Here is a 14,045-nt window from a genome sequence, read left to right as displayed (position 1 = left end):
TTCACACCACTGTACATGTACAGTTGTTAACCAGGAACACATAGACAGCTTTGTGTTATAAATACATGAGGTTATTACTTACCCATGATAAAGATTAGCTCTACCTGTGATTACTAAAGAGCAGAGGAGCAGAATTGCTTTTTTAAAGAAATTGTGAACGGCCAGGCTACTGCTAACGAGAGAACTGACGCATCAATGTGCTTCCACCTCCGCCTGCTGTCTGAACCCGGCGAAAGAATAGTGGAAACAGCTTATGAAATAACCACCATGTGTTAGTTTTTAATTGTAAATTTGAACCTCCCTCCCTAAAGTCAAACACGATGAATACATAAATAAATAAGATAATCAGGAAATTACCTTGGTGTCCTCAATTGTGGCCATTGCCTTGTGCTGAACAAATAGTCCTTATGTTAACTATTGACAGTTCTGTTAATTATCCATTTTTTCTGAGAAGAGATGTTGCTGTTGATTTCTTTGATATAACTTTTTAGTGCTAAGAGCATGACAAACCACCTTCACTGTAAAGAAGAGATGAGGCAGCAACTCAGAAATAGCTCAGAATCGTGGCAAATAAAACCAAACTGCAACAAAGGTGAGCCAGTATGTTTTGTCTTTTTATGTGAACTGACCTTTAAAGGATAAGGTTGGTGTTATTTTATATTTTTCATGCTTTCAGCAAAGCCTATGAAAAGACTAAAACCATCTCGTCCACCTGTCTAGTCTTTTCAGCTTACATACCTGGTCTGTGCAACCCATTCTCAAGCTAATATGTTCCTGCTAAAGATGCAAATCTTTTAAAATGGGTCATAAATATGTAATTTAGCTTTTAAAAGGGCTCAGCTGATGTGTTTTTATTAGTCTTTGAAGGTCTGTGGCACAAAGGAAAAAGCTATATCAGGCTTTGGCTAGACAATGCTTGTTAGTGGGATCAACTCATTGTTAGTTTTGATATTTTTAAGGGATTTGTGGGCAGCAAAAAAACAAAACAAAGATTACCCCCAGCTTCAACCTTTAAAGACAGGAAGAGGTTTGTGTGTGTGTGGTGAACAGTGGGGAGGGATAGTGAATGTGGTTATAGAAAAATGACTGGATCCACAGATAGAATAATAATGTCAGGGTAAAGTACATGTAGAACAAGTCATTTAAAAGCATGTTGAAGCTGAAATGTTAAAACAATGATGGAAGTGTGAGGTTAGAGGTGAATGCTGCATTAGCTGTCGTTCATGCCTGAGAATACCTTCATTACCTTGCTGAGCAGAGCGGAGCGTATTTACTGTCAGTGTAGGTAAAACGTCAGGTTTCAGCCTGTGTGCACACGTGCCCCCCCCCCCCCCCGTTTCCACTACTGCCGATCCCTCCACCATCACTTGACATGGCAACGTTATTACCTTATTACAGTGAGAAGTAGGTAACAGATCATTTCTGTCCCTGTGGGTAAAAGAAAGCAGAGGAAGGGGGAGATGGGTTCTGATGTAGAGTGGAGTCAGCACACTTAACTCGAGCAGTGCTCAGCCTCCTGTATGACTAACATGTATAACCAATTGCACACGTGGATTAATACGCCTAGTTCACGTATGTGTATGAATGCACATGCACATGAACATGAAACATAAACAGATTGTAGCAGTGCATGCAAGTGTAAGTTGTTCTGGAGGGCACATGTAAACAGTCACTGAAGAGTGAACTTTGGCTTTCAATTTAAAATAAATGCTGAAAATAAGTGAAGTGAGATAATTGATTAAAAAACCATTTTCTGTAGTCCTTACTGATCATTCTGTGATGTGTGCAAGGTCCTTGATTTCACCTAGATTTTAATCATATTCTGTATGCACACTGAAGAGTAAGTAAACTGCAAAGATGATGGATTTGAAGGTGAGTTAGATTAGGATACTGTAGTATGAGCTGATAGACTAGCTTAGCATTATGACTAAAGGCAGGGGGAAACAGCTAGTCTGACTCTCCCCAAAGTTAAAGAATTGTGCCTACCAATACCTCTAAATCATGTTGTTTGACCAGAGGCCTGTACTACGGAGCAGGTTTTGAGGTTAGCAAGGTAACCTCAGGGTTAACTCAGGGTTTTCAGTACTACAAAGCTGGTTCAATTTTTACCAGGATAAATCACTGTGGCAACTTATTCTGAACAGCTAACCTGCTACAGAGGATTGGCTCACAGCCTGTCAGCACCCCAACCGCTGATCAGTCAGATCACTGTTAAAGAGTATCCAGACATGGACAAAAGTCCCGAATTACAGGTGAAAAGAGTGTATATATTTTTTAAGTCAGTAGAATCATTTTATTTTTCCAAGCTTTTTTTTCCACTGGTTTTAAAATAGAGCCTCTAACAAACAGAGACATTGTTTACAACACTAAACACATAATGATGATTGTAGCTGCATTTTAATTGTGTGAAGTTTATTTTTTCCCTGGAGTGATAGCTGACAGTGTGGCTGATTGTGCACTCTGATTTCATCACTGCAACTCAGAATAACATGGGACACCTGTGTGAGGAGAGCTAAAAATAAAAAGTGTGTCTTTTATAAGAAAAATAATCTACACACTATTAATTGGCTCCCTTGATTATAAATGCAACATTACGGTCAGATAGACTCATCAGTCATTAACTACTTTTCCACTCTTCAGCAGCAGAAACAGTCTGGAATTACTTTGAAGTGTTTTTATGTGACATCTTCAGAGAGGTTTCTTCATCATCCAACTAAATAGCAAAAAACATTTATTCTACACTGAATTCATAATAACACCTACTCATATTTTGAAGCCTTTGCCTACTTTTAACATATCTAGTATTTCTACATCTTCTCATGCTGTTGTAAGATTACAGTCTTTTACATTTCAGTCTGGTGAGTATGACTTTTTGCTTTCCTTAAAGCAGAAAATTCTTGTGGGTAACAAGTGTCACTGTTAAATCTCATATCATGTGAAATACTTCATTCATGCTGCTGATGATTTCACTAGTAATTAACAACGCCACCTTTTTCACATGAATGCGCCAATGACTGGAGAGGAAAACCCAGAGTTGTTATACCGCTAGTGTTACACAGCCAGTGTAAGTTACGCTAGATAACAAACAGATATCCTGGGTATGTTGAACTTGCTTTATAGTACAGGCATTGTACATCAACAAAAATCTAACTATTAGTGATTTTTTACATTTAGTTTCAATTGTTGCTCTGGAGGTGGTATTATGTGTCTTTGTAGCCATTGCTAGACTATAGGCTCTAGGGATGGTCCACCACTACTTTGGTCCAGATTGAAATATCTCAACTATGTCTATTGGATGAATTGCTATTTGATTTTGTACAGGCATTCATTTTCCCCAGAGGATGAATCCTAATAACTTTTGCTTTCTCACGGCTTTTCCCCTAGCGTCACCATGAGGTTCACAATTGTGGTTTTGAGTAAAATGTCTTAGCAACTTTTGGATGGATTGCTATTACACTTGCTTCTGACATTCTTCCTCCCCAGAGGATAAATGGTAATGACTTTGGTGATCCTTTAACTTTTTATTAACATCATCATGTCAAAATGTATCCTATACTCTAGTTTTTGATCAAATACTTTGCATTTAATGCTAACATGCTAAACTAAGATGGTGAACATGGTACACCATGGCATGTTCGCATTGCCATTGTGAAGACGTTAGCACGCTGACATTATCATTTAGCTCAAAGAACTGCTGTGCCTATTTCATGGCTGTCGGCTTCTCACTTTGAAAAGAACTAGGCTTGCTGCTTGCCTGTTTCCAGTCTTTATGCTAAGCTAGGCTAACAACTTCCTACAGCCCTGTATTTAACACCCAAACATGAGAGTGATGTCAATCTTCTCATTTGACTCATTTCTCAAGATGTTGAACTATACAGTATAAACGCTTACTTGACTTCTTGAGCAATGTAAACTATGAATCACTGAAGCAGTGACCATGTTTAAGCGTGACCCAACACCTCCAGTCATCTCAGTCACCTTTCAACAATATATTTCACGCTGGACACACAGAAGAACCCAGACATGATGCTGTTCTCATTACAGCCCCTCTGCCATGTCGCCTCCAGTCACTAACACTTATGAATAATCTGTCTTGACTTCTGTGTCCCGATGAGTTGCTTGGCAGTTTTACATGGGTGACTGACCTGCCCTTGACCAATGCATGGCACCAGATTCCTGGAGTGCCAAGAGCTCTTCTTACTTCATCTCTTCTTTCTCTCTCCTTGGAAAAAAAAAAAAAAGAGATGTCTGTCCACACATTTGGTAACCTTCATTTAATATCGTTAACACCTAATACCTGCCTACATTTAATACCTATTGTGCTCTCTGTAGCATATTTAATGTGCTATTATATCTTTCATAGGGCTCCTTTATAATGAATGAGTCACCTTGTCTGTGTTTGAATATTCATACTAGTGGAAAATCCTTCTTTGACGTTGCTCAGAAGAAAAAAGTATCGGATTAAAACATCATAAATACAGTAGATGAATGAAAAACATGTCTTACTGCTGCATATTCATTCGTGCAGTTACAGAGCATACACAGATAGAGCACAACTCTGAGCTATAAACAGGACTAGATTTGTTCCTGAGGCTTGCAGTAGCTGGACACGCTCCACAATCATCTGTGCCCTACCTTCCAGTTCTCTCTCATGCCGCATGACTCATGACCTTGTTTGCTGATTGGCTTCCTGTCTCTGGTTTCCAGGACGACAACTCCATGTTTTTCCAGTTTGGTCCGTCCATTGAGCAGCAGGCCTCCGTCATGTTGAACATCATGGAGGAGTATGACTGGTACATCTTCTCCATAGTCACTACGTACTACCCTGGCCACCAGGACTTTGTCAACAAGGTAAATAAAGACATAAACAGACACTTTGATGAAGACATACATGTGATATACAGCATGCACTCGAAACAGTCTATAGCATATGGGCATATAGCAGTAGGTGTGTATGCACTACCTTTATACCTGATATACCACTCGACAGTAAGAATATTATCTGCTAAGATGAATGTATTCCTTTGATAAAAGCTGACTCCAGAAGCAGCAGGATACTTATTATACATCTAATGCCCGTAAACTTTTTCAGTCGTGGATTCAAATGAGAGATTCACTTTCGCTCTGGGTCTCAGCCACATTAGGTGTTATTACTTTTGTCTTTATGGGGACCCATTATAAGAGGCCTGACAAATACTGTAGTTTTCATATTGTTTTCTTATCCTTTGATACGATGTGTGTCTTAGCTATGTTTTTTATATATATTTTGCTATTTAGCTAGGACTATGTACAATTGATGAAATAATCCTAACAAAAAGCAACTATTTCTGAGGACACGATTGTCTGGTTTTAAGCCATAATTTCAAGCTTTTAAAAATGATAAGGTTTGGTGGAGTCTGATGTAAGTGGGTAGCGAGTTCCATTTTCTGATTGCTTTAATGGAAAAGACAGATTGGCCGAGCATGTCTTTTTGAATGCAGCCACTCAGTGAGGCTTCAGCCTCCTTATCTCCAGGGCTCAGAACAGACTCTTTAAAGGGGATAGTATGAGATCCTGAATTACTTTGAACATCAGACACACATCTGAAATGAATAAAAAGTTATTGAAAGTCAGCTAATCATATTTCTCAATAATGTTGCAGCAATGGCAGGGCCTTTCCTTTGAACAAAGTTAGAGTAACAATCTGGTTTAAAAGAAAAGGAATATATATTCATCATCTAAATGGAGGTTATGAAAGAGAATTTAGTATCCATAGTTCATTAGCTTCATGTTGAATGTGTATAATGTATAGAGAGTCCTATCAACTGGTAAGGTTACTGTTAAACAAACTGTATATCTGCACAGTATCTGAAAATATTGTGAAAACAAACTACTCAAAGCCTTATTGAATCAAGCTGGAAGAAAAGCTTATGTTATAACCAGTATCATGAATCTCATTCTATCCTGCTGTCCTCTCTCAAGCAAATATCAAGCACACAAAGATTCAAGGTTTCTTTTTCTTCCCTCCAATACAAAGAAATTGAGTGTTATAATGGGATATACTGCACACAAAATGCCTTGTTCTGCCTGTTACTCATTCTGTATAACACCTGTTGAATTTATCCATTACTGTGTCACCCTGACACACAAAACAAAAAACAAAACTAAAGACCGTCTTGCGATGGGATCACAATAGCCACAACTTCAAATTGGTGTGTTTGGTGCAATGAAACACATGACATGAGAGCAGTGAGTTTGGCATAACAGGTGAACTGTGCCCGATTTTTTCAGTATGCCCTAGATTGCGCTGGATCAGTGGACAGGAATAATTAATTGAAACTTGGATACAGCAATCAGCAACTTAAAACGAATATGGGCCAAGGGCGTAAAGCAACACCCTTGCTTGGACCACACCCATCTTCGAACTCAGCTTTCATTGTAATCCAAACTACACGCCTGTCAAGTTTAGTGAGTGCATCTTGCACTCTTGTAAAGCTATTGTGTTTATAAAATCTGTCCAAAACCTGGCTCAAAACAGCTTCTGTGGTACTTCCTGCTTCAACACGTGTCTTCAGGACCACATTTTGCCACGGTGACCCACACACACACACACACACACACACTTACAAGGTGAAAACAATACCAGTCCCACTGTTACAGCTAGTTAATATTTATTTCATCTAAATCCCATTTATATGTTAGGGATCACAATCCTAAAAATCACGTATTGCTATCTACATGACAGTTTTGTCAGTGGGTATGAGAATATAGCTTTTAGATTTGGGAAAAGAGATTACCTAACCTCGCTCTTGCTACATTTTTTTTTCTTAAATCGACCGCTGTGTCCTACTCCCAAGAGATGTGTTAATACAGAACAGCTTTGCAATCTGGGAGCTGGAGGAGGACACATCTCAGTCAGTTTTGTTCCAGTATCTCTTCTGAACAACTTCACTGTATGTGTGCAGCCTACACTTTTTTAAACCATGTCTCCCTTTCCTATCCAGGTCCGCAGTACCATCGATAACAGCTTCGTGGGCTGGGAGCTAGAAGAAGTCTTCCTACTGGACATGTCAGTGGACGATGGAGACTCCAAGATTCAGAACCAGCTAAAGAAATTGCAAAGCCCTGTTATTCTGCTCTACTGCACTAAAGAGGAGGCGACCACTATCTTCGAGGTGGCCCATTCTGTGGGCCTCACAGGTTATGGCTTCACCTGGATCGTGCCCTCGCTGGTGGCTGGAGATGCAGACCACGTTCCCACAGTCTTCCCTACAGGTACACCCAAACACCACAGGCTGGTTTCACAAAAACAGACTTTGACTTAAATCTAACTGCTAGTCAGACTTAAAATAGACATCTAAATTCATCCATTGCACAAAGCAGTTTAGTTCTTGACTATCTTAAAGGGGATCTGTCATGCTATTCCTTATTTTCTCTCATATACACTGTGTCACAATGTCAGATGTTCATACTAACCTTGGCCAAAGTGTCAAATAATTAGGTACGTATATATCAGTAATCCCTGTGGGCAAAAACCTTAGTTTAGACAGTCTGAATGCTCTGTTTCTAACGTTTTTTATACTATTGAGACAAGCTGATGTCAGTTTGTCAACAGTTTCTTTATATGTTCTTCTCCACCAGGGATGCTACTGCAAGTGTTTACATTACGTAGCCTACACTGCTACATGAAGCTACATGCTAACATCAGGGAAACCTGTAATCTTGGTGGCCGATGTTACTGATTTTTCTCTAATTTTAAATCGTATTCCTGCTGGAGCATGTTGGGTTGTGAAGATTCTGGTTCTGAAACTTTTATTAGTGATTTTTCAGAGTAGAAAGTGCCACTGTTCTCTGTCACAGTCTTTCCCCGGCTGCAATGATGGTGCAGGAAAGCCGCCAAGAGCACGGAAGACCCAGAAATGCTGATTAATTAGAGCAGACTGGGCCTTTTCGGGAGGGGAGGCTTATGGGTGAAAACATAGCATTTCAGACAGAGGGTGAATACAGGTGTCCTAAAACAGACAGTATGAAGAAGATGAAGTGTTTTTTTGAACATTAAAGCACGTGGACATATTCTAGTAAAAACCCAAAATACAAGTGTAAACCAAAAAACGTTATCATAATAAGACCCCTTTCACTAGGACATCTGTCAGAGTCAGAATAGTTTCCAAATTTTACTGCAGTCTCTAAAAACTATTTTCCTCCTTTACTGCTCACTCCACAACATTGTTAGCAAACCACAAATTATGAACCACATGATAATGTTTTTTTCCCCATGTTGTGCTACTAGGCAGCAGGTTGTGACGATGGAAACATGGCTCTTAGTCCACAGTTAGCCTGGGGTAGGGTTGCTAACTTTTTGTTTTAGAATAAGAAAAAACTGTCCAGAATAATGTAACAGCGGCAGTAAGACTGGTCTGACACTTGACACCAGTCAAAAATATCTTTGTGAAACTGGCCCCAGATCAGACAGGGTTTGAACGGAGATCTCATATGCTATAAGTATCATACCATTGGTGACTGAAAAAAAATGTAGCTAATTAAGGCTTTGCAGAAAAAGATCATTAAGTGCCATGTGACAAATTTTAAACATTAAGTCACCCTTGCCAAATTAATTATGATGCTTTGTTTGTAATCACAGCTTAAACAAATAACACCAAACGACCCCTCTCTCTCTCTCTCTTCCCCCTTCAATCACTGGTATTATTAGCTGATTTCAAAATTGAGACCACTTGACTAGACTGGAGAGTGATTTTTCCAGGGGTCGTTCATAAACATACCCTCACATCTTTAGTGGCCTGATTTGGAGTGATTAGATCTGGTGCGCTGTTATAGTTGCAGTTATACAGTATAGCTTTTAATAAAGTGCATCTTTGGATCCCTCTTGATGCTTTCTGCAATCAAGCATCTTCTTTTAACTGTAAAGCAATCCAAATAGTTCCCTTCAAATTGCAAAGTGAAAATGAGGCTTACAGGAAACCAATCTAAATGTAGATGGTGTTTAAGAAGTTTAAGAAAAAACTTTTCTATTTTCACTTTAATAGTTTATGGATGTTGGGACGCCCCTGTGACTGAGGCTGGACACAAAATTCACCGAGCCCAATGTGACTCCATCTGGGGACCTTCATCACATTTGATTCCCTATCTCTTTCCCCTAATATCATCTCATGTCTCTGTTGTCCTTTCTCAAGTAAAAGGCATGTAATGACATTATAAAATGTAGTGTTTCTGCTATCAGTTACATAAATGTAGTCACTTTGGACTGTCAACTCAATATTTTGCCACAGCAGTGTATAACATAACATAACATAACATAACATAACATAACATAACATAACATAACATAACAGTTATCTCTATATGCACCCAGGTGAGAGTAGTCATACTGCAGTTATTTAAACCCATCCCTACGAAGTGTTGTTATTAGGGCGGTCAAACAAGTTATTTTTGTTAGTAATTGCATGCATAGCAGCAGCGGCTCCCTGGTACCGCAGTGACGTAAAATAAGTTACCACTGCGGTTTTGAATGGCTTCTTTCATTTTAAAAAACCTCACAGTAGGTTCAGTTGTCACCTTGTGTCAAACAGAATTAAGATATCACTGAAGTACTTTGAGTTTGAGCTACCACTTATAATCTGAGCATACAGGTGTTAGCTAATCAGACTGATGTCAGCGATAACCACAATCCCAAAACTGGCAAAGCACTATTTTGTGGGTATAGCGTGGGAATTAGGGGGTTGGGGGTTAGGGTGAACACTGGCTGCAGACCTGCATTTTAAGACCTGTCTGTTATTTATCCCGGCTTCATATGAGTAGAGGAGAATGCTGCTAGATTAATTTATACAATGTAAAATACAATAGACTTGTGCTAATAACGTTAGCATGTTGTATTTGTGGGGAAAAACGGTTTTGTCTGTAAATCGTGCGAGTTATAATGAAGCCAATTTGTATAGTTGAATTGTGGCTATCAAGCCATGTTTTATAATGTTTAAGGTGTATTTTGAATCAGTCAGACTTTGCAGCACTTCACAGAAACCCCACTCCCAGCCGGGACTTTGGAGGTGTAACTGCAGAGTGACACAGACACACTACTGCACAATTATATTATGTGTTAAGGGAACATCATTAGGTTTGCATGTTGTACCTAGTCATATGCCTTACCGTCATGGGGAACAATAGTTTAATGCATACAGGACCTGTATGAATCAGAAAAAGCAACTAAACTGAACCTCCTGAAAAGTGCAAATGCTGTTGCATTACCCGAGGATCATTGGATGTTAGTGAGTAATCAAAATGATATTGGAGTCACTCCACTTTCTCAAAAAAAAAAAAACCCACAAAAATAAACAACACTGTTTTTCACAAAATAAGCACTTTGAAGTTGTTTACATAAAACCAGAAGTCAAGATCATAAAGTAAATTTCTTTGCATTTATTTGATTCCCAATCAAGACACTCTGGTAAAAACAGCTTTACCTTGTTAATATGGACTTCAGAATTGTTTTGAAATGCAAAATAATGGATTTTAAACATACGATTAAAAATGCCATCAGTCGCGATTATTGAAATTCAGTGATTAATCATGATTAGAAAATTAATCTTTTGACAGCCCTAGTTATTATGGATCCCACTGTGTGCATTGATTTTCTAGTACTCCTCATGTTGATGCGTCATGGTCAAATGCGGTTAGGATAAGGGCAAAGAGGTCATGGTTAGGGCTACTACTAGCCAATGTCAAATATTCTCTGAGATTAAAGTGGTAGATCTACATGAAAAAACTCACAAATGTACTGACAGAAAGGCAGGTGACGTAGTGTGAAGAGCAACACAGTCCATGGATTGAACAAGACATGGTGGATGAATGGGTCAAGCACAGGAATTTCACTTAGAATGAGGTTTGAGTCCTGTGTGAGTCAACACTGGTTTATTATTTTAAGACTTAGTTGAATTATTATTTTCTGTTAAGGATGTATAAAGCTGTTTAATGCACACTGTGCACATAAACTTAAGCAGAATAGCTCTATAGACCCACTGTAGTTGACATCATATTTTGGTTTTGCATGGATGCCAAGGAATATACAGTTGGGTGTAATTAGCCACATTTGCTATTTACATTCCAGCTGCAAATAGCACTGGTGCCTATGGACATCTGAGTGCTAACAGCATCTGCCTTTTAAATACAGGGGGGGGGGGGTAAAGGCGCTGGTATCAGAGTGGTACTTGGTGTCAGCAGGTTCAAGTTCAACATTATTATCTTGAAGATGTAATTTACATACATGTCTGTTAACATGAGGTCGAACAATGCTGATCGAGCCTGTGACCCAGTGATGTATTTGCAGTATTATGAACTGGTTGTCTGTGGCGACATTCCCAGGAAAAATGACAAGCCGGATACAGTCATTAATAATCAGTCCTCTCTCTCTCTCACACACACACACACACACACACACTGTCTATGCTGTGGTAACCCTTTCATCTTGCCAGCTGCAGGGCTCATAAAACGAGCTGATTTGAATAAATTCACCAGCCTGGTCTCAAGCCTTAAAGTCTGCCAACTAACACAATGCAATTACTACTAATCGCCATAGGAGCCGCCAAAGGAAGTGAAACAGAGATCTTTGTGATTGCAACTTAACATATCGGAATCGGTATCAGGAGAGGACAAAGTTGGATCAGTGCATCCCTAGTTAAAATGTGCCACATCCCGAATCACAATGTTTTTGGAAGCATTGGGGAATACCGTAGCCTTGATTGTGCAATAAGACGACCTGTAAACATATCAGTGTATTATATTGTTGATTTATATGAGTATAATTTTTAAGTACTTCGAATTTCAGCATATGCAGTATGGCCAACTTTCCCACCTTTGCTTGATGTAATTTACTGACCTCAGTGAATGTGTAGACAGGGAATCAGAGGTCAGACGTTTAAATCAGAGGGGCCAGATTCAAACTCATTTAAGCAACTCCTTTGCTGTATTGTTGCAGAGCAAAACACTGAACTCTGTATAACATTATTCTGTGGTAAGTTTTCAAAAAGCTTTCTATTAAAATGTGTGCACAAGTGACAGATGGGCTTGTTTGCATATATGCAAATATTCTCCTTGTGTGTTTGCACTACGCTGTTCCAGTCAGTGGTAGGGTGCATACTGAATTCTGTTAACCTCAGGTAAGTGAGGTTATAAATAGTTTGGGAGTTCATTTGGTCGTATCTGTTCATTTTACATCGATTTATTGTGCAATATCTCACAAAAATATGAGATAGATGTGGACTGACAAGCTTTATTTTTATATTGTGGCCATCACTGCTAATAATAGTCTGAGCTTTGGCCTCACTGGAGTTCATCATTAAGAGAATTCCCAGTGATGTTGTTTTGAAAATATCTTCTAGGGAATCGGGTCAGGCAGCAGAGAGACCCGTTTGTCATTTTGCAGTGGCTCTCCCATGCACCCCTCCCCTCACAAGTCATGTTTATTTGAAGGATCTACTCCTGTAGTTTCATGTTTTAACATGTATGTGAAACCAATAGGTCCACCAAGGCTGCCTAAATGCAGGTTTGCCTTTTTCCATTAAATTTACTGTGCAGGTTTGAAATGTGAACACATAATCCAAACCAGCCATGGAAAATGACCTGAAAACACGGTTGTTTATGGGTGCAAGAAATTAATGCTGACGTCTGATAGCCAGCAGTTCCTCATGCTTGAAAAGCCAAGCATGACAAAATGAGCTGAAAGATGACCATGGTCTCGACTGACGCTCATTCAGTTTTTGTTTTTTTTTTGTTTTTTTTTCCACGTGATTTTAACCTATGTCAGCATTTGTATTTTGAAAATAGCAAAGTAAATAGCTCCACTCTGGCTTGGACCAAATTAAGATGTAGGTGTGATTGCCACTGTTTTTCCACTTTTCAGCCCCCTTTAAAATGCTTTTACTTTTGTGTTTCTTTTCCCCCTCTGGCTATTTTTCATTGCACTCTGCCTTTGCCTGCCTATTTGTATCCTCCCTCTCTTTCTCACACCATTCTGTCTCTCTCCCCCCTTCCTTTTCATCTTTCTCCATATTTTTTTCTACACCTTCTTTTTCCTCCCACTTTCCATATATGCCTTTCTCTCACCTCACACCATCTCTCTTTCTTTCTTTCCCAGGGCTTATCTCTGTGTCATATGACGAATGGGACTACAACATCGAGGCCAGGGTACGTGATGCAGTGGCTGTCATTGCCACAGCGACCTCCACCATGATACTGGATCGGGGGCCACACACCTTACTGAAGTCAAGCTGCCTCGGGACACCTGACAAAAAGAGTTCCAACACTGGCCACTCCAAGGAAATACTAAAGTGAGTCAAAGCTAGGGGGATGGGTGGTCAGGGGAAAGCAGGGCATAGGGGCTGTGATAGACAAATATAAATAATAGGAGGAATGTAGACTGAAAATGTGTGAGCAAAATGGTGCCCCTTAACAGTGTTTGTCCAGTCATAGTTTACCAGCTGTAACCAGCCAAGGCAGGCCTGTCACACTTTCAGTAGATTTCTCTACATGCTGAAGAATTGCACTCAAGTAAAAGGGATTATCAAGTGTTTGGCGGGTGCTGCCTTTTTTAGCATTTACAAAACTGAAACCACAAGAGCAAATTCATAAGGAATGGATTAAACTGTGGGTTTATCTGCTCTGATGTAAGTTGCTATGTTAGCATGCCCAGCTAACTAGATTTCTACCTTCAGTAGTAACCTAGTATTATTTCAACCCAGTCTCAACGCTCAGGCAGTGGCCCTTGGCGTCTGTATCCGTGCTGCTGTGGCTGTGCTGCCTGCTCTCTCCGGTTTTACGCCAGGCTCGGCTCCTTTCAAAGACTCCTTGCAAAGCACTCCGGGGTTTTTTCAGACCTAATTGTAATTGCGAAGTTTTGCACAGCGGCAACCGGATCTTTGCTCTCAAACCACAAAAAAAATGTGATGGCACAACAGTCTCCTTCAGTACATTATTCTATGCTTTCTTTTGATTTTCACATTGGCTAGTCATCCTGTTTAATTTGTCTTCTGATTAAATCGGAACCGTTGAAACAAGTT

General features: G+C 39.6%; 1 protein-coding gene across 1 annotated transcript in view; it reads left to right on the top strand.

Moving 5' to 3' along the window:
- The first annotated feature begins 1,857 nt into the window (after positions 1-1,857).
- grin2bb (glutamate receptor, ionotropic, N-methyl D-aspartate 2B, genome duplicate b) overlaps positions 1,858-14,045 on the top strand; it is a 62,091-nt gene continuing 49,903 nt past the window's right edge. The window contains exons 1-4 of the mRNA XM_050045398.1: positions 1,858-1,872; positions 4,708-4,851; positions 6,984-7,254; positions 13,124-13,316. Of these exons, the coding sequence (XP_049901355.1) occupies positions 1,858-1,872; positions 4,708-4,851; positions 6,984-7,254; positions 13,124-13,316 (623 nt within the window). The remainder of the gene's footprint in view (positions 1,873-4,707; positions 4,852-6,983; positions 7,255-13,123; positions 13,317-14,045) is intronic.

This window comes from Epinephelus moara, chromosome 5 (genome assembly GCF_006386435.1).
Source record: "Epinephelus moara isolate mb chromosome 5, YSFRI_EMoa_1.0, whole genome shotgun sequence".
NCBI classification, from domain to species: Eukaryota; Metazoa; Chordata; class Actinopteri; order Perciformes; family Serranidae; genus Epinephelus; species Epinephelus moara.
Note: the sequence above shows the minus strand (reverse complement) of the source record. Positions and strands in the feature narration are given on the sequence as shown.